General features: G+C 30.0%; 6 protein-coding genes across 7 annotated transcripts in view; 3 read left to right on the forward strand and 3 right to left on the reverse strand.

Annotated features, from left to right (window-relative positions):
* LOC134828112 (vacuolar protein sorting-associated protein 37B) overlaps positions 1 to 20,623 on the reverse strand; it is a 169,114-nt gene that overhangs the window by 15,623 nt on the left and 132,868 nt on the right. The gene's annotated exons all lie outside the window — the stretch shown is intronic.
* Positions 6,029 to 6,985, forward strand: LOC134837610 (lactosylceramide 4-alpha-galactosyltransferase-like). The gene has a single exon (XM_063852993.1). It carries the CDS (start codon positions 6,029 to 6,031, stop codon positions 6,983 to 6,985), a length of 957 nt encoding a protein of 318 aa, XP_063709063.1.
* LOC134837611 (lactosylceramide 4-alpha-galactosyltransferase-like) lies at positions 7,825 to 8,868 on the forward strand. The gene has a single exon (XM_063852994.1). The coding sequence runs from the start codon at positions 7,825 to 7,827 to the stop codon at positions 8,866 to 8,868; it is 1,044 nt and encodes a 347-aa protein (XP_063709064.1).
* LOC134838388 (inositol polyphosphate-4-phosphatase type I A) overlaps positions 10,536 to 20,623 on the reverse strand; it is a 34,881-nt gene continuing 24,793 nt past the window's right edge. For both annotated transcript variants that reach the window (XM_063853907.1, XM_063853906.1), the window contains 3 exons: positions 14,910 to 15,040; positions 12,339 to 13,654; positions 10,536 to 11,434 (listed from right to left, as the gene is read on the reverse strand). In XM_063853907.1, coding sequence (XP_063709977.1) covers positions 11,305 to 11,434; positions 12,339 to 13,654; positions 14,910 to 15,040 — 1,577 coding nt within the window. In that variant the 3' untranslated portion in view covers positions 10,536 to 11,304. The remainder of the gene's footprint in view (positions 11,435 to 12,338; positions 13,655 to 14,909; positions 15,041 to 20,623) is intronic.
* On the forward strand, positions 15,290 to 16,611 carry LOC134838391 (lactosylceramide 4-alpha-galactosyltransferase-like). The gene has a single exon (XM_063853911.1). It carries the CDS (start codon positions 15,321 to 15,323, stop codon positions 16,416 to 16,418), a length of 1,098 nt encoding a protein of 365 aa, XP_063709981.1. The 5' UTR covers positions 15,290 to 15,320; the 3' UTR covers positions 16,419 to 16,611.
* On the reverse strand, positions 18,250 to 20,070 carry LOC134838389 (uncharacterized). Its single transcript, XM_063853909.1, has 2 exons — positions 19,807 to 20,070; positions 18,250 to 19,743 (listed from the first exon to the last, which is right to left on the reverse strand). The coding sequence occupies exons 1-2, from the start codon at positions 20,005 to 20,007 to the stop codon at positions 18,304 to 18,306; spliced, it is 1,641 nt and encodes a 546-aa protein (XP_063709979.1). The 5' UTR covers positions 20,008 to 20,070; the 3' UTR covers positions 18,250 to 18,303.

Raw genomic sequence — 20,623 nt, forward strand, 5'->3', positions numbered from 1 at the left:
GTGAAAAAAAAAATTTTTAGAATTATTTTCTTTTTGAATTTTTTGGTATTTATTTTTTAACTTTATTTTCGTTAATATTACCGTTATTTTCTTTATGAAATTTTCTAATATTACCGTAATGAAGATAAAGCTAAGAGAATTTAAAAATATGTTCTTTTAACGAAAATAGAAGTAAGAACTCGTTCTCTTAACATTTTCTGTTTCAAATTCTTATTTTCAACTAAAAATTTTTTGATGTTTTTTAATATTATCTTAATTATTTTCAAAAAAATTAAATAGTATTTAATTGAATGTAAATTAAATTAAACTGTTAAAAAAAATTATTAAAAAATGTAAAAATTTTAAGAAAAATTGTGTTCTTTTAACCTCAAAATTAGCCTCTTCCTAATTTGCCTCCTTTTTTTGGTTTCATTGAAATTTGAACAATATTTTTTCTCTTAGCATTATATACATTACGGTAGTTTAAACAACTTAAAGTTGAATAAAAAAAAATGTTTTTTTTTTAATTTTTTTAACTATTTTTAAAGGTTTTCTTTATTTTTGAACATTTTTCTAATTTTTTTGCTTACTGTTAATTTTTTTTAATTTTTGATTATAGCTTTTCATTAAAACTATATAAATTTTTGAAATGTTTAATAAAACATCAATAACAAAAAAAAACATTATTTTAGAAATTATCCGTAACCGCTGCATAAACTTTTGGACAATGTCGTTCCGCCAGCACCCCAAGTGCAGCTTGTGTCCCCTTTTTTAGGTGTTTACTTCCAACCAATCCATGCCAGCAATGAACTGCATAGGCATCTTTCACCATTTCTAACGTTTGTGTCAAATTTTGCGGATTAAAAAGAGGATCTTTCGCATTATATCCAATCGGATAAAATAATTTCGGCTCTAGAATTTCAAAATCGTAACACGGTCCGCGTTTCATCATTTTCGTATTTTTTGTAAAACAAAGTTTTTGAAAAACTCTAGTTAACATTTGTGGTCCATTATACGAATAAAGTGATCCATTGTAGGAACTCATGAACTCTCTCACGAGCATCTCAGCCAAATAATGTCCGTATCCGGTTGAATGAAAACTCATAGCTGCACTTGCAACGAAATAACTGCTTTCTGCACAAGACCATCCAGGTTTCAAGTCCGCCAAACTTTTGAGAACTATGAAATCCGTATCTAAATAAATTCCGCCATATTGGTAAAGAACAAAAAGGCGGAAAAAATCACTAAAATGCACCGTGGGCCATTTTGACTTGAAAATGTCTCCTTTTGCCAACCACGGATCCACAATTGATCCGTTTGTGAATTCCTCCAACGTTGTGCCAATAATTTTGACATTCGGATATTCCATTAGAGCTTTTATGAACACGGGATTTTCAGGCAAAGCATTGACATATAAAGCGTATAATGTCACATTAAAGTCAGGGTTGTTCTTGGCAGCACTTTCGATGGCACACGCTTGACGCGAATCCAAGTTTAAAATTTTGTCTTTGGGTCTTTTTGATTCAATGAAGAAAATTGACTTGTTCTCCATGGGTTCCATCAAATTCCTGTTGATTTCTTCTGTAGTTTCGGCGAATTCCATCAACTGATTGTCCATGAGAGCATATGGATCTGAATTCAGGGTTGCCACATAGAAGAAAATTCCCATAAGGGAAATCACGAGAAACAGGCGTTTGAAATAGCGACACCAAGGATCGTTTTTCAAAGAAAGTTTCGTCGCTTGATAAAAAGGTAACTTTTGGGTACTCATGATTTTAATTCATGATAGAATTTTTTTGATACGAAGTGAATGAAGTTACTTTGGGAAATGTTAAATTTTTACTAAATCTTGTTTGAAAAAGAATTTTGTCTTATAAAAAGAGCACGTACTTTTTTGTTTAAAAAAAACTAGAGCTATAAAAATAAATAATAATAATTTTTTTTAATGAAAAATGTTTAGCTTTAAAAGTTACTGACCTTTGTTACTAGTCACATAATAAAGCGACTAATATGAATAGTTCAAAGATTTTTTGAAAAAATTATAAGTTTTTTCATTTTTAAGTTATGAACTTTTTAACTTACAACCCTTGTTTTACTTTTAATTATTTTTTTCATGTTTTTAAATTTTAATTAGTTTTATTATCGTTTTTTAGTCCGTTTTTATCTTTTCATGAAATATTTAAAAAAAAATAAAAAAAAATTAAATAAAATTCTGCGCATCGTTATTACTTTTTGAATAATAAATATTGTCAGAAAAATTAAAAAATATTCAATAGTCGAAAATTCAATTTAAAAAGTTTACTCAATTAACATTTTTTTTCGCGTATAATATTAACTTTGCACTTATAGAAACCGTAATTTTCTGCAAAAACTGGTCAAATATAGAATAGAACAAGTGATTAAAGATAAAAAAAATCACTCAAGGTGGTTGAGTTTTATTTTTATGAATCTTTATCAGTTAAAAGACTTACTTTAATAAATTTTAAATGAATTTAATTGAAAACTAGATTTTTTTAAGACGTTTTTTAAAACTGAACTTAGATTCTTCAGCTTAAAAATTTAAAAACAATTTAGGCCGCTCCAAATCCAATGGGACGAAAAAAAGTAAAAAAAAAATTATCATAAATGGCCGTTTTTGGTGTATTTTCATAATTTTTCAATATATTTTTTTCAAAAATTTTTAACTTTTACTCAATTTTGTTTAAAAAATAATTAAATTATGATTAAATTTTCTTCTTTAATTTTTTTTTAAATTTCTGATTTTATTTTTCAAAATTTTTTGACAGTTATTTTGTATGAATTTTTTTTTCTTTAATTTTTAATGTGTAATATTCTGAAATCTATTTTAAATTAGCAAAATTCAAAAAAAATAATTTAAAAAAAAATATTTAAATAATAGTTTAATTTTTTTAATTTTAATTTTTTTAATAGTTTAAACTTTTGTCATTTTGTATGAAACTAGTATTTCAAATTTTTTTAAAATTTTATTTGTAAAAATTTTGGACTTTATTTTTGATTTTCATTTGGAGCGGCCTTATAATTAAACATTTTTTTCGTACAAATATTAAAATTTATTATTAAAAATTCTTATGATCTTTTTATTCAATGAATTTTTATTTTTTTCACGTCTCTCTAAAGAAGCGCGTGTAGCTTTAAATTATCATATGCATATAAAAAAATTATCATACAAAAAAAATGAAAATTAATTCAGATCACCTTTAAAATTCATTCATTCATTTAATTTATGCTAGTTCATAAATTATTTTTTTTAAGATTTACTCCCATATTTGCTTAAACTTTTATGTCAAAGTTTATCATAAATAAATAAAAATGCAAGTCTTTTGTTTAACATCCACTTTATTTCTTTATTTACATTTTATTTTTTTAAAAATATTTAACCACAGCCAATTTATTTGACGCATTTTTATAAAAAAAAAAACAAAAAAAAAATACATAAATTATTTAATATTTGAGCAATTATTAAATTCATCATCATATAAATCTCCGAAAAACTAAACAACAAGACATTGACCTAATTGAAAGTTTTTTTTTTGCTCCATTGATCATACATCACTTTTGTGTTTTTTTTTTTTTAATTTAAGTAGCTGGCGATGATCCCCCTTCATTTGCACTAGAGTACTATCACAGAGCTTCACAAGTAACAAGTTTCATTTTTTTTTACTTTTTTTCAAGGTGACTGCTTTGACCAAAAAAAAACTTGTCGAGCTAACATTCTCGACTTTTTTTCATGCTGCGCTATCGAATTTGCCAGACGGAATGTGCATACATTGCAAATAAAAATACGATTCCATAGATGATGTAGAACGGCAGCAGTATCAAGCAGGAGAAATAAATTGTTGTCACGAGCACTGCGACGGAAGTGTCGACGTTAGAAACCATTATTTAACAATTTTTGTACTCTTTGTTGGTTAAAAATTATTTTTTGAAATGATTCACCGCAGCTAGAAATCGCTCACCGCACCATTATTTGTCGATTTTTATGTAACATATTTACACTTTGAGTGCCTAAGTCGAACTGACTTAAAATACAAAATAATAACAACATTCATGCGCAAAAGAGGCACCTTTAAGCGAAACGTATGTGGCACGAGTAATGACGTATTTCAGACGTATTAACATTTAACGGTAGATGGGCCATCGAAATTTCTTGATTTTTTTGAATGGATAGTGGAAGTTGTCATTAAAAAGTTACCAGTTTGACGAGAATATGAATATGGTGAGTAATCAATCGTAGCGAAAATCGCATCAGCCAAAAACAAACACATGTTAACAGTTTTTTTTTGTTTACATAATTTTCGTATGAATTTCTATGAGGTATCGGGCGTTCCATTGAAATCGAATGTTGGTTGAAGGTGTGTTAGTGTTGACTTACATTTGGCTCGTACAGGTGGTGTAAATGATCAAAAAAATGCGATTTTATTACGTCGTTGGAAGTTATTAAAGTAATAAATATCGCATGTAATTAACGATCAGTGGTGCGGTTACGTACGTTAGAAGGAAAGTTAATTGTTTGTCTTTTGTTACGTAGGTAGGTACATGGAATTTGCGAGACATATATGTAAAGCTCATAGTTCACATTTTAAATTTTAGATTAACATAGCAGTGAAAGGTTGGACCTTGTTTTTCGTAATTTCGAGAATTTTTCATAACAGTTACAATAACTTGTTACTTGTTATCTTGGTCCATCCTTACAGAAATAAATTAAATTTTTTCACTCGTGACTTTATCTTAGCGAATACTGGCATTTGACTAACTCCTTGATTTGGTCTTTGGCGACGTACATGTCACTTGACAACTCAATCGCAGCACTTATCTTGTTAAACTTACTCGATGTTGAAGATCGCTGACGATTGTAAGGCGCTCGGTTATGTTAAGGAGACCCATTATTGCTTTGTGAATCAGCAAGAGTGTATTGAAGTTCACATCCAGCAGATTCATATCCCACAGCATTGATTCTACGTTAGATCTGTTGTCTCTCAGGAGAATTGAGCACAATGCACGGTTACAGATTATTGGCAGCTTTTTCAGTATCTCATCGGTTGCAAGGAATAAAATGCTACTGCAATAGTCAATGTGTGGTTGCAGCAAGGTCTTGTAAAGTAGAAGCTTTGTGTCTTTATCAAGTTTATTCTTCATCCTGCCTATGAAGTACGATTTCTTGGTTACTTTCTTCATAACAAACTCAGCATTTTCTTTGAAGTCAAGTTTTAGATCCAATATGACGCCCAAGTACTTCATTCTGTCGACTTTTAGGAGCACTGATTTATCTCTTTTTCAATTTTCATTTGAACGCCTTGATTTGTATTGAATTGTCCTTTGCTTATTTTTTGTTTCTTCAAAATAGCAAAGCTGCAATAATTAATGGAGAGTCCTATAAAAAATTCAATGAGAGTAAATCTTACCTGAGATGACATTTTTTTTCAATTCCGATTCCACTTTTAAATTTTTTTTGCAACATGATCTTCATGGATAGCCAATAATTACTCCTAAGTTTCTCGTGCATTGATAAATTAGTTATGATTCTTGAGGTTTTGAAAAATCAAATGTTTTACTTTTAGTTCTTGCACTTTTTTCTAAAAACATTTTTTAACTGAAAAATACATTAATATTTACAAAGAGAGTCTAATGAAATTTTAATAGCTGCTTTAAATAATAAAAATTCTTGAAAGTCATTTCTTAAAAAGATAAATAAAAAAAATAAATTTAAATATTTTTAAAAAGTGTCATTATGACACTGTTATATTTTTGTATTCTTCACATAAAACTGCAAGAAATTTTTACGTGCTTCTGATAACAAACAATGGACAACAATTACCATTTCAGTAGTTTTTAAAAAGTTAGTGTTACGGGTTCTGTCTAGAAAAAAACACTCAACTGCATATTTTTTCCTTAAAAAATGGAAAGCCAAACACTTTTAAATGAAAATCAAAATTCTAAAAAGTTTCTCATCAAAAATACAGGATTTAAGTTTATAAAGAGACTTATTTTAGTCCTAATTTTTGTACTGATTATTGTATATGTGACTTACATGGATTTCCATACTATTCAACATCAAAACCAAACAGTTGTACAAAATAAAAGTCCGTATCAGCAAACTGTTTTATCGACCGATCCACCGATTGAAAACAAAACAATTTTCTTTATACATGTCCAGAGGCCAAAGGACAAAACTTTGAATCTAATTGCCAGATCAGCTTGTGCCATCGAAAGTGCTGCGAAGAACAATCCGGATTTTAATGTGACTTTGGTCTGTTTCAACGTCATGGATTTAGCTGAAAACAATTCCTTTGTCAAAGCACTGAAGGAATATCCAAATATACAATTTCACAAAACAACTTTGGAAAACATCACAAAGGATTCAATTGCGGAGCCATGGATCTCGAAAGGTCTTATACAAAAAGGAAAATATCTGAGTTGGCATACGAGTGACTTTGCGCGCCTTTTTATGCTTTACAAATATGGCGGCATTTATTTAGATACGGATTTCATAGTTCTCAAAAGTTTGGCGGATCTGAAACCTGGATGGACTGTTGCTGAAAGTCGGTATTGGGTTGCAAGTGCAGCTATGAGTTTCCATTCAACCGGATACGGGCATTATTTGGCTGAGATGCTTGTGAGAGAGTTCATGAATTCCTACAATGGATCCGTTTACTCGTATAATGGACCACAATTGTTAACTCGAGTTCTTCAAAAAGTTTGTTTCACAAAAGATACGAAGATGATGAAACGTGGACCGTGTTACGACTTTGAAGTTTTGGCTCGGGAAACTTTTTATCCTATTGGTTTTTATGAGAAAGACTTATTTTTTAATCCAAGCAATTTGACTCAAGCTTTGGAAAAGGTTAAAGATTCTTATGCCGTTCATTGTTGGCATGGTGGATATCTTGGGGGAGTTCACTTGAAAGTTGGAACTCAAGCAGCTATTGGAGTGCTGGCGGAAAAGCATTGTCCGAAAGTTTATGCTGCAGTTGAAGAACTTTTTTAGAAAATAAACATAAGCAATAATTCCTTTCATTTAAGTTTTTTCTTTTTACCGCATTTCGAAGAAAAAATGCGGTATTAAACTCGACTTGAGGATCCTGAAGGTCTGTGGGCAGCTTCTTTGACTGTGAGGTGTATGAAATTGCGAAAGGGTCATGAGGAGTACGAAAATTTGAAGTGAGGAGTACAAAATTGTGAAATATATGCATTTCAATGAGAAAAGTCTGTAGATTATAAGGAGTTTGTAAAATTTAAATGAGGAGTATGAAATTGTGAAATGAGGAGTATGAAATTGTGAATTGAGGAGTACAAAAAAGTGTAGGTATGCAACATCGAAATGCGGTATAGTATGTCGTTCTTTAGACGACTACTTTCTCTATTTTTGTTTTTGCTTTGAATTTTCTCTTTTTTTCGTGTTTTTGAAATGATTTTAAATTTTTAGTTTAAGATTTCGAGTTTCAATTGTTTTTCTGTTTCTTTAAATACTGTTTTCAATGAATTTCGTTCAAAGTTTTAAATCTTGACAAATTAAAAAAAAATCTTTATTTTTAGATGGATTTTTGCCGAATTTTTGCATTCTAAACATACCTTCGAGCAAAAAAATATATTTTTCAAAGTTTTATGTAATATTTGAATAATAACAAACAACCTGCGTACTAACAGGAAAACTTTTTAGCTTATCATTTTATCACGTTTAAAATTAAAAACAAAGAGAAAGATGTGTCCAAACGTGCTTTTGGTGACTAAAAATTTAAAAATAAACATTGAAAAATATCTTCTTTAGAGTTTGCAGGTTGAAAATAAGTCATTTTTAGTTATACGTTTAAAGAAAAAGCATCACTGATGAGCTCCGAAAAACTGCTAGGCGATGGCGAAACATTCTACAAGAAAATTCGTTTTCGGTACTTCATTAAACGCGTTATCGTGCCATTAATTTGTGTTTACTTTTTAGTTTCGATGATTTCTTTTGATGAATTAGTGAAGAATATGTTTCCAAAAAAATCCAGCATGGAATCAAATCGCCCAACTAGCAACATGTCCATCTTTTTCATCGAATCCAAGAGACCCAAAGACCACGTTCTCAGTCTCAATGCGCGTCAGGCTTGTGCCCTTGAGAGTGCTGCCTTGCACAATCCAGACTTTACCGTGATAATGTACGCTTTGAATGTCACCGACCTGCAAGAAATGCATCCTTACATGAGGGCTTTGCGACAATATCCAAACATCAAAATCATTCCAACAACGATGCAAGAACTCGTAAAAGGTTCCATTGCGGAATTGTGGATAGCTCAAGGAAAAATTGAGGCATCACCAATGCGACGTACGCATCTTTCCGATTTCCTGCGATTCTTTTTGCTCTATCAATATGGCGGGATTTACTTGGATACGGATTTCATTGTGTTCAAAAGTTTGCGAGACTTGACACCGGGATGGGCAGTTGCTGAAACTGGGCATTGGATTGGATCCGCAGCTCTTGGTATGGATGTCAAGGGTGAGAGTCATATTGCCGCCGAGTATCTCATAAGGGAGTTCATGGAGACGTACAATGGAACGATATATGCCTACAATGGACCCGGTTTATTGACACGAGTTGCTCATAAATTTTGTGGTACACAAAATACAAAAAGGATGACACGCGAAATGTGTGGAAATTTTGAGATATTGGAACATGATTCGTTCTTTCCACTTGCGTATAAAATGAAGGAACCAATTTCTGATCCAAAGAGTATGCAGGATGCCATGAGAGCTATCAAAAATTCGTATGGAATGCATTGCTGGAACGGAATGTATGGATCATTTAAGTTGGAAGAAGGATCAGCAATTAAATTTTTAGTGAAGAAGCATTGCCCAAAAATTTATAAAACAGTTGATTATGTTTTTAGATAATACGAAATAAAGTTCAATGCCGTTATATTTTGTTTGTTTTTCGTGTTTTTAGTTTAAATATTTACACGTTATTCCTTCTGTCACGTGCCTTTAAATATTTTTAGTTTTAGTCAGAGGGAAGTTAACTGACTTATAACTTCAGGGAATATGCTACAGGGCGAATATTTAGAGCGCGAAAAGTATCGAAAAACGCTCTTGTATCAACGGTATTGTCAAATTAGTCTTCATCATTTCGTTTGTGATTTTGTAAGTTGTCACTGCACTCTCATATTTTACCCTCAGAGGTCAAACTAATCCCTTTAGGGAATTTTTTGAACCCCCAAGGGATCAATTTGTTTTGTTAAGGGTTAAATCTGGTCCCTTAAGAGATCAACCTGATCCCCTTTAGTAGGTCATTCGCAGACCCAAAACAATTGAACCCTTCATTTTGATCACTTAAGAGGTCAATATGAACCCTTAATAGGTCAATTTAATCGCTTCAAGGGATCAATTTCATTCCTTCAAAAGGTCAACTCGATTCCTTCAAGAAGTCAAATTGGCCTCTAAAGGGTTCATATTGATTTCTAAGATTTCAGAATGATCTCTTGAAGGTTTCAATTTTTTGGGTCTGCAGATCACCAACTCAAAAGTGGGTTAGGTTGATCTCTTAAGGGACCAGATTTAAGCCTTAACGAAACAAATTGATTCCTTGGGGGTTCAAAAACTTCCCTTAAGGGATCAATTTGGCTTATGACGGGTCAACCTGACCCATAAGGGTTTAATCTGACCAGTTTTTCGCCCAAAGAAGATTCAAATCAGAAAGCTTCAGGATACGATATTTCTCATATATTTGTGTTGTAGCTCTATAAATTCGCTCAGCTCTCCCAGAAGGTCCCAAAAATTTTTCTAAAAGATCTTGGTAAATTTTAAGCAAGATTGGAGTCAGAAAAGTTTCTCATGATTTCGAGCCTTGGTGCTGAAAAAAATTCAAAACAAATGAAAAAGTAGAACAGAGTTACATGCCTTTAAGTATTTCATTGTTTTTGCTGTCATACTTCTTTTTTACTTGCCTTTACTTTTTTGTATATTTCTTCTATGGCGCCATCCATTTACGGCGTCGGAAGTTTTTCTTATAGTTGGGTCCAGAATTTCCGATGGATTTCGACGTAGGGCAATCCGCCGCAGGGAGGGCATGCTAGATTGCACAAATCGGGTTACCCTAAGAAAATAATACGACGTCGTTTTATAAATTCTTTTAGGCTATAATTAAATTTTTTGTTTCAATTTGTCACTAATATTTAACCGCTTCAAACTTTTTCCAAACAAACTTACTGAGAAACATGTACAATTTTTCACAAAATTTCCATATAAATTTGAGCTAATTTTTAACAATTTCTTTGAAAAAAGGGGGGGGGGTTTTTAAGCTGTCAGAAAAGTTTCTTTAAATTTCAAGGTTTGCTGCTGAAAAAAATCAAAACAAATGGTAGAACAGAGGCTTTAAGTTTTCATTGTTTTTCTGTCATACTTTTTTATTACTTGCCTGTACCGTATAATCTTTATTTGCTGAAAAAAATTAAAAAAATAAGACTTACTGTAATTCTGAAAACCAAAGTAACTTACAAAAATATTTTCACCATAAAAACGTAAAAAATTAAATTTACTTCTTTATTTTTAAGTCAGAACCGATTTTCATCTAATTATTACTCCTAATACGTTTAAAAATGTTTATAAATAGTCCGGAAGATCATATCTAATATGGATCAAAAAATTTTCTACAATTCTAAATTTTTTATCATTCCTCAAAAAACTACTGTCTATTTCATCCTAATCTCTAATATTTTAAGAAGTAAATATTATTAGCTTGTACCTTTCCTTTTAACAACTTTGGAAACATTATTTTACGTTTAACAAAAAAAACGAACATTCAGAAAAAAAACTTAAACTTAAACGGTAACAATTTTCTTTGTTTTAAAAAGTTTTTTAAGCACTTTCGCACAACAACGAACTTTCGCTCATATTAACTTTCCCTGTAGATATTTTATTTAGTTAATCTCTAATTCAGGCTACTTTAGAAGAGTTTCTTACGAGTATATTGTGTTAAGATCTCCTGTAAATACTAAAAACTACGATTAAATTATTTTTTTTTATCAAATTCAATTGTCGAATAAGTACGAATTGATTTTTTTTGTAAGTTTTTCGCTACTAACTACTTTTATCAAATTTTATTAAAAGATTTGTCGAAGAAAATTTTTTTTTTTTAAAAGAGTCATTCACTTTGGCAACTCCTTTGGAGCGATAAGAAGTTAAGTAAAGTTTATTCAAAAAGTGATTTTTTTTTTGTAATTCAATTTTTTCGTTATTATTAAGTTTTTCAGGAAGAACTTTTTAAGTAAATTTTGTATTTACTTTTTGATTAAAAAAAGATGAAAAAGTTGTAAAAAAGTGATAAGAAGAGACTTATGATTGTACTTTTCCGTACGTGCCAGCTGGAGGTCGATACAATGCTGGCAACGACAATGATGGATTCATAAATGCATAACGTTTTTGGCCAACGTTCTTTTTGGTGTTTTCGCTGCGGGTGCCCTCGCTGAAAAAAATTAATGGAAATTAGGTGAATTATTTTTTTTTTATTTTAATTTTTTAGGTTTTAACTTTTTTTCTTTCTTTATGAAAAAAAAAATTAAATAATAAAAAATTAAAATTTTCATTTAAAATTAATTTTTGAAAACAATAAAAATTTCAAAAATCATAAGATTTTACTTGATTTCATGAAAAAAAACATTAGTGAATTTATTTAAAAAAAAATTAATTAAAAAAAATTAAAAAAAAATAAATTAAGTTCAAAATGAGTAATAATTAATATTTTTAAATTTAATTTTCATAAATCTTTAAATGCAAAAATAAAAAATAAATAAAAAAAAAACAAAAATTAATTAAAAAATCAAAAACTTAAATTAAAAAAAATAATTAAAATATTTATTTAAAATTAATTTTTAAAAACAATAAAATTTTAAAAATCATAAGATTTTATTTGATTTCAATTTTTTTTAATTTTTTAATAAAAAATTAAAATAATTAAAAAATAAAAAACTTATTTAAATTTAATTTAAAAAAAATAATAAAATTAAGTTTAAAATGAGTAATAAATTGTGAAAAAAAATAATAAAAAAATCAAAAATTTAATTTAAAAAAAATATTAAAAAAAATCAAAATACCTAAAGTAAAAATTATTAAAACAATAAAAAAATTTAATTAATTTTAATTTTTTTAAAAAATTTAGAAACCTTAAAATTTAATTTAGTTTTAAAATTATTTTGATTTAAAACTTAATTTATTTTGTATTGTTTGAATTTATTTTTTTTATTTATTTAATTTTAATTTAAAACTTAATTTATTTTGTATTGTTTGAATTAATTAAATTTTTTTTTAATATTTAACTATTTTTTCATTTAAAAAAATTAAAACGTCTTAAATTAAATTAAAATTCTTACCTTCTCATGGTATCAAGAACTTTTTGCAGGTCATTCGCTGGCAAATGGAACTCATTTTGCAAGACACGAGCTTGTTCCAACGTCACTGCCATCGCTGTTCGGTCTTTTGCGCTCTTGCACGAAGTAAATCGCAATCCATCCAAGCCACGACAAACATCTTCCGCAAGTTGCATGACCTTGACATTCTTCGAGACATTTTGCTTCAACGCCTCTTCCATGGATTGCATCAAATTTCCGATATCTGGCAACAGCGACTTGCCCGGACTCAAATTAAGTTTCTTAAAACGAATGTGATATTGCTTCAAACGATCAAAATTGTCCCAATTACTGCGATGTTGTTCCCTCGTGAGTCCCAAAGTCTCCGCAATTGCCGCCTTTTCGTTGATTCCAATGTTGAAAAAGACCGGCGTGACCTTGAAACTAATGTTTCCCTTCGCTGGCAAAATATAAGCCAAAGATTCGGGCACCGGGAGAAACACTGTGATGGATTGTCGGGATCCAGTGACCTTGGGACATGGCAAGACATTTGCTCCACGTTGAATATTGCTGCGAGTAAGAGTGAAATTGACAGTAGCTAAGTCTTCAACTGCAACGACGAAATCGCCCCACATGTCAACTTCGTTTCCGTAGAGCGAAAGAAGTCCCTCAAAGTACGCCAGAGGACCCAAATGACACAAAATGCTGATATAACGATCACTGATGCTCGTTGCCCACAATCGCGTCATCAAACCAGTGATCAAAGTTGTCAAAGCTTGTGAGAAACAAATATCACGTCGATACATAATCGAAAGAATCGTGCTGGTTTTTCGCTCGTCCTGCTGCAATCGTTGCACAGAATGCATCAATCGCGCCGTTTTCAACAATCCATCCATGGCTTGGCGCAATTTCTTCATCGAAGGTCGTAACTCCGATTGCCAGTCCGTGGTAAGTGACAAATCCAAGCCATCTGTGAATTTGTTGCCTTTTTTCACTTTTCGCGTCATTTCGCCAACAGCTTTTGTCAGAGCGAGACTGTCGGTTGCAATGGGATTATTTGTGGCGGATAATTTGTTGCCGTTAATCTCGTCTTTGGTGGCTTCCGGTTGATTCGAGATGACATCTTGGGTAGAAGTAGCATTTGCCGGGGTATTTCCGAGACCCCAGACATTTTTGGGTTGACGTAAACGAACAGCGGGACTTCCGCAACGACCGCACAGGAACTTAATTTTGCTTACGAGACACATGACACTTGCTTCGATATTGAGTTGCGTTAAATCGAGGGGTTCAGGTTCCTCTGTAGGACGATAGTAGTTGGCAGAGGGGTTGGAGTTCATCATCTGTGAAGAGAATTAATGGAAAATTTTAGTTTACGAGAAGAAAGTTTTGAGAAATTGAAAAGCTTTTTTGGAAATTCGAAAAGCTTTTGAAACAATTTTCGAAATTTTTTCAAACTTATTGAACAATTTTTGAAAGTTTTAAAATTAATTTTCGAAAATTTGTTAAACTTATAAAACAATTTTCGAAAATTTCTTTAATTTATGAAGTAGTTTTCGAAAATTTGTTAAGCTTTTGAATCGATTTTCTAAAATTTTTTAAGCTTTTGAATTGAATTTTAAAAATTTTGTAAGCTTTTGAATCGATTTTCGAAAATTTCTTTAATTCATGAAGTAATTTTCGAAAATTTGTAAAGCTTTTGAATCGATTTTCGAAAATTTCTTTAATTCATGAAGTAGTTTTCGAAAATTTTTTAAGCTTTTGAATCGATTTTTGAAAATTTTGTAAGCTTTTGAATCGATTTTCGAAAATTTCTTTAATTCATTTTTTTAATTCATGAAGTAATTTTCGAAAATTTTGTAAGCTTTTGAATCGATTTTCGAAAATTTCTTTAATTCATGAAGTAATTTTCGAAAATTTTGTAAGCTGTTGAATCGATTTTCGAAAATTTCTTTAATTTATGAGATAACTTTTAAAAATTTTGTAAGTTTATGAAACGATTTTCGAAAATTTCTTTAATTCATGAACTAATTTTCAAAAATTTTTAAAGCTTCTGAGTCAATTTTCGAAAATTTCTTTAATTCATGAAGTAATTTTCGAAAATTTTGTAAGCTTTTGAATCGATTTTCGAAAATTTCTTTAATTCATGAAATAATTTTCGAAAATTTGTAAAGCTTCTGAGTCGATTTCTTTAATTCATGAAATAATTTTCGAAAATTAGTAAAGGTTTTGAATCATTTTTCGAACATTTTTTTAATTCATGAAGTAATTTTCGAAAATTTTGTAAGCTTTTTAGTCGATTTTCGAAAATTTCTTTAATTCATGAAGTAATTTTCGAAAATTTGTAAAGCTTCTGAGTCGATTTTCGAAAATTTATTTAATTCATGAAGTAATTTTCGAAAATTTTGTAAGCTTCTGAGTCGATTTTTGAAAATTTCTTTAATTCATGAAGTAATTTTCGAAAATTTCTTAAGTTTTTGAATCGATTTTCGAAATTTTCTTTAATTTTTGAGAAAATTTTTGAATTTTTTTTTTAACCTAAAAAATAATTTTAGAAATTTTTTTTACTTAAGAAAAAATTTTCAAAAAATCACTCACCTTAGTATCCAAAAAGGCTCCATTATGCCCGAACAACCACCGATCCTCGTCAAGCGGATCAAAAACGTGCAACGGAATCGCCGAACGAACCACATTCAAATCACTCGGCAACGAAACTGGATCAGTAACTGCTGAAAATAACAATAAAATAAAAAACAATTCTTCATTAAAACAAGACCTCGAACGTGTTTTTCATAATTGAATGACATGAAAAATCGTAAAATATCACAGACATCGTAAAAGTGAGTTCCATAATGTTTACCGCGTTGCACTATTAGTTTTCATTTGGCGAACAGATAAGACTGTTTGCAGAAGCATTTGATAAGAAAACTCTTTTTTTGATAAGAAATGAGTTATCAATTTTTATCAGAAGTGTTCTGAACGTACGATCGTTCAGACGTGTTTAAAAAAATGGATTCCGAATTACTTCTTTCGGAAGGACAAACAACAAAACGTTCCTTCAAAGCGGAAATTGGACTCCGTTTCCTCAAAAGACTGATTTTGGGATTTATTTGCGTCGGTGCCTTAATTTTGGTGGCTTACTTGGATATCATTCCCGATACCATCAAAGAAATTCGACCTACGGGACTGAAAATTAGCGGAATTTTAAACACAGAAAGCAGTTTTTGTCCTTCAAAAGCGATTGAGAACAAGACAATTTACTTTATTGAGTCAAAAAGACCCAAAGACAACATTTTGAACCTTGGTCCGAGACAAGCTTGTGCCATCGAAAGTGCCGCCAAGAACAATCCGGACTTTAATGTGACGTTATTCGCTTTGCATGTCACAGATTTGGCGGAAAATTCGCCTTATACGAAGGCTCTGAGGCAATATTCGAACATAAAAATTGTTCCGACGACCTTGAAGGAGTTCACAAAAGACACGATAGCGGAGCAATGGGTTACTAAAGGAGACATTTACAAGTCGAAACATGCCACGGTGCATTTTAGTGATTTTTTGAGACTTTTTGTTCTTTACAAATATGGCGGGATTTACTTAGACACGGATTTCATAGTCCTCAAAAGTCTTGGAGATCTCAAACCCGGATGGTCTGTTGCTGAAACGACATATTGGGTCGCCTCAGCTGCAATGAGCTTCGATGCCACAGGTTATGGGCACTATTTAGCCGAAGTTCTGGTGAGAGAATTCATGAACACCTACAACGGCACGGAATATGCCTACAATGGACCCGGTTTGTTAACTCGCGTTGCCCAAAGACTTTGTTTCACCACCGAAACGAAAAAGATGAAACGTGGTCCTTGCTTCGATTTTGAAATTTTGGATACGAAATTATTTTATCCGATTGGTTATGATGCGAAAGATCCGCTTTTTAATCCGCAAAATCTCACAAAAACGCTGGAAATGGTCAAAGATGCGTATGCCGTGCATTGTTGGAATGGTCTGGTTGGCAGTGTTCACTTGAAAGTCGGAACAAAGGCAGGAATAGGTGTTTTGGCGGAAAAACATTGTCCGCACGTGTATGCTTCAGTTAAAGATGTGTTTAGATAAGGAATTTCGTGAATTTAACAAGAATGATGAATCAACTTAATTAAGTAATTTTTTTATGTGTTACCTGCTGATAAAGTGATAAGAATAGAAAAACGTAATTTTAAGAAATAAAACAAAATATGATAAAAAAAATAAACAATAATTAAATAATTAAAAAAGACAAACATTTTTTTTAAATATGACGCTAATGTTTGGATTTGAAGAATTTGTTAAAGAAAAATTTAATTAAATGGAAAAAAGGACTAAAACTTCTCAAATTTTATTTTATTTTCGCGTTTTTATATCTTTTTTTTAAAGAAAATTTAATTTCTGAATCAAATTTAAAAAAAAAAAATCTTAAATAAATTTTAGTTTTTTCAATTTTTAATTTTTTTTTTTTTTTTTTTATTTTGTGATTTTTTCAATTTTTTTAAAATTATCATAATTTTTAATTTTACTAATTTTTTTGTTATTAATTTATTTCTTTTTTCTTATTTTTTTTATGAAAAACTTAAAAAATATTATTTTAGATTAAAAATATTTAATTAATTTAAAAATATTATTTTCTTAGATTTTTTACACAAAATGGCTAATTCGAAGGGCAATTTTGACAATTTTCAACAATTAAAAATTTTTATCATTAAAAAATGCTTAAGAATTCTTTAATTTTTTAAAGAGAATTAATTTTAATTTATGAATGATTTTTATCAAAAAAAGATCTTTCAAAGGCTTTTATCAAAAAAATAAAATTTCAAGGAAAATATTTCCACAAAATAATAATTAGATAATTTTTTTTATACAAATTTATGAAAAATTATACTAAAAGAGACTTTTATCTTTTATCATTTAAAAATTAAGATTTTTATTAACTGAACTTTAATATTGGTAATTTATCATTTGCAAAAATATTTGAAAAATATTATTTTCATTCAATTTTCTATTTTTTTTTTTTTTTTTTTTTTTTTTTAAAAATAAATTTCGATAAAATATTCGAATTTATTTAATTTTTCAACACAATTTTTTTTAATTTCGTAAATTTTTCAAAAATTGAAATAAATTAATTCTTCTATTTTTTTCTTTTTTTTATTAATTAATTTTTAATTAAAATTATCAACTAATTTTTTAAAAAAAAAAAATTTAAAAAAATTAATATTTTTTTAAATTTTATTGAAAGGCATCTTTTATTTTTTTTATGAATGAATTTTTTGAAAATTAAAATAATTTTATTTTTTTTATGGTTAAAAAAATTATTGAACAATTAAATTAATAAAGCCAAGAAGTAAAAAAATATTTTAATCGAAAAATCTAAAATTAAAAAAAAATATTTTTTTTTCAAGCTAAATAAATTTTCATAGATTAAAAAAACATTTTCATTTCTAAAAAACTTAAATTTTGTACTCTATTTATTCAAAACATAAAAAAAGGAGCAAAATAATTTTAAAATTTCTTTAAAATTTTTTCATAATTATTATTTTTTTTAATTTTTATAAAATTAATTTATTTTAAAAAAAATTGTTTTGAATTAATTCTGAAGACTATTATTTAACAAAAATTTAAAAAAATAAAGTTTAATTTCTCAATTAAAGAAAATAAAAATATTTAAGAAAAATTTATTTTCTTCATTCTGTACAAATTATTGGAATTCACAAAAAAATCAATTCTATTGATAAATTATCGAAAAATTTTATCTTCTCATTGCATCTATGTAATTTCACAATAAAATAGATAAAAATATACCAAACATGATGTTGCCAATTTTATTTTCTCCGAAAAACTAAAAATAACTCTGATTAAAAATTGATGTGATAATTTGTCGATAAAAAAACAAACAGAAAAAAAATCTTATCTTTTTCAATTCAATTCAATTTTATTTACAATTAATTTAATTTTTTCGCACTAATTTTTTTTAACTTCCATCTTCATCAAAATCCAAATAATCAAAATTGACATCAATAAATCTCAGATATTTTTTCAGCACCATCGGAATCGGCAGCGACATGATCCGTTCGATGAACTCTTGTCCACTCTGCCTAAAATTTGCTTTTCCAATCGTTTGCCTTATCTGATGTCGACACATTTGCTTCAGCGAATAAACTTTGTAATCAATGTCGAAATACGAGTAAAAATTGCAATAATTCGCGAGTTCGTTGTACGTAAAAACATTCAAAAATCTCTCGACATTTTGCAGAACGCGATTATAATCGATCATGACGTTCTGGTTCCATTGCTCGTCCATCTTGTAAATTTCCTCGGCGATTTTTTGATGCATTTGCGTGTCCGAGCAGAAGGCGAAAAAGAGTTCGCAGTACAGAAGGTTGTCATAAAATGAGGGAACGCCTGCCCGGATCGACCAGAAACAGTTGTCGACGTATTTCAGCGAGAGTTGGTTGAAGTCGATGTTCGTGTCGAGGTTGAAAATGTAGTTGAAAAACTTAAAAATCCGATGAAATTGAACTTGGGTGTATTCGGGAAACGATAAATCGAACGTTATTCCGAGTTCCTCTTGAAACCATGGGCGGGAAAAGTCAATTCCCTCGGATTTGAGGATTTTCATGCAAAATTGCGTGAGTTTGACGGCTTCGTCACTTTCTACCATCTCGTCCAGCGAGAGCGTAAAGAAGCAATAATTCAAATTGTTGATGTCCTGAATGAAAGGTCGCAGAATTTCGCGATTTTTCTGGTAATCTTCGTGCAAAAAGATACAAAGTTGGTACAAATTTCCATTTCCTTCGTCTCGCAAAAGTTCTCCGTACCTCCGGACCATCGCACAATACGTTCCATTCAAATCCGGGTCGCAGTAGAAGCGATTTATGCAAAATTCCGCCAAATCAATGCTCGAACTGCGAATTGCCGTGTACAAAAGTTCGAAAATCTTGATAAAATCATAATTCATCGCTTTGTCGTAAGTATAGGGAGCGATTGTCTCCAAACATTTCACGATCGGATGCTCGTAACTGATGTACAAATTATGGGTAGCGAGACAGTTGCACACAATATCCAACGGAGTCTTGTTATATTTGTCACGAATCGTGCCACAAGCATTTCCGGTCTCCAACAAGTATCGCAGGACATCCAAATTTGTCAAATTATCGAAACTACTGCCGACGTCGCGATGATTCATGGCCTCAATCATCTCCGTTTCGCAATTTAAGGCGCAATAATGCAACGGAGTGCGTTTCCGAAGGTCAACTGTATTCGCGCTGACCCCATGTTCGATGAGGAGTGTCACCAAATCCAACCTACGATTGATGACGACATGATGCAGAGGCGTAAAACCCAAGCTATCGGGAATAGCGACGGTTTCGGGATCAAATTCGATTAAACTTGAAACAATTTCAAGAGGAATCTACAAATTTTTTATATTTTTCATTGATTTCTGATGAAAAAATTTAAATTTTTAAGAAATTACCTCTTTTAAAGTGCACGCAAAGCATAAAGGAGTCATTCCCGTGTCATTTTTCTCACGAAAATCCAAAAACCTCGAATAACGTAAAATAGCTTTCAGGCATTTTGTGTTCATCGTCGACACAATTAAGTGTAAAATTGTATTCCCATCCTCTTCTTTGTGGTTCAGCTTGAAATTTGTGTCAGTTTCCATCGTTTCACACATTTTAAGCCACGAAAAACTTTTGAATAATGTGAAAATTCGATGATGACGACCTAATTTTTTCCTTCGTACCGTACGTTTGTCGATGCAGGACGAAATGTAAATAAATAAACAAACAATAGCGTGACGATTTTCGTGGAATGTTGAATGAAAAGTCGCGTGACAGTACTGGGATTTACAAAAAAACTACATAAAATTATGTTATTTTGCGTTTAAAAGCGATTTTTCATTGAAAATTTGAATTTTTCATTGATAAATTAGTGAATAATTAGATTTTAACGGTGCGCCACGGGAAAGAAGCCGAGTTACAATTCAAATAAAATTTGTTTTTGACGTAGGGATGTAAAGTTGCCAGATTTGTCAATTCTCATATACACTCATATTCAAAAAAAAATCAACTTTTCTCGTCTTTTCACAAAATTTGTAGTATTGTCTATTAAGTAGGTATAAACATATTTTTTTTATAAAAAATGAACATTTTTCTTTGAAAATTTAAAAAGTTTAAAAAAACCATCACTTTAAATATCGACTTTTCTCGATTTTTTCTGAAACTTGAATCTAAAAACAAGTTTACGGATTTTTTAAATTGAATTTGAAAAAAAAAATAAAAAATTGATAA

Source organism: Culicoides brevitarsis, chromosome 1 (assembly GCF_036172545.1).
Source record: "Culicoides brevitarsis isolate CSIRO-B50_1 chromosome 1, AGI_CSIRO_Cbre_v1, whole genome shotgun sequence".
NCBI lineage: Eukaryota > Metazoa > Arthropoda > Insecta > Diptera > Ceratopogonidae > Culicoides > Culicoides brevitarsis.

Coding starts and splice junctions, on each gene's coding strand:
- LOC134837610 (XM_063852993.1), top strand. CDS start 6,029: ATGGATTTCCATACTATTCAACATCAAAACCAAACAGTTGTACAAAAT.
- LOC134837611 (XM_063852994.1), top strand. CDS start 7,825: ATGAGCTCCGAAAAACTGCTAGGCGATGGCGAAACATTCTACAAGAAA.
- LOC134838391 (XM_063853911.1), top strand. CDS start 15,321: ATGGATTCCGAATTACTTCTTTCGGAAGGACAAACAACAAAACGTTCC.
- LOC134838389 (XM_063853909.1), bottom strand. CDS start 20,007: ATGTGTGAAACGATGGAAACTGACACAAATTTCAAGCTGAACCACAAA. Junction 19,744..19,806: donor TTGCGTGCACTTTAAAAGAG/GTAATTTCTTAA, acceptor AAAAATTTGTAG/ATTCCTCTTGAAATTGTTTC.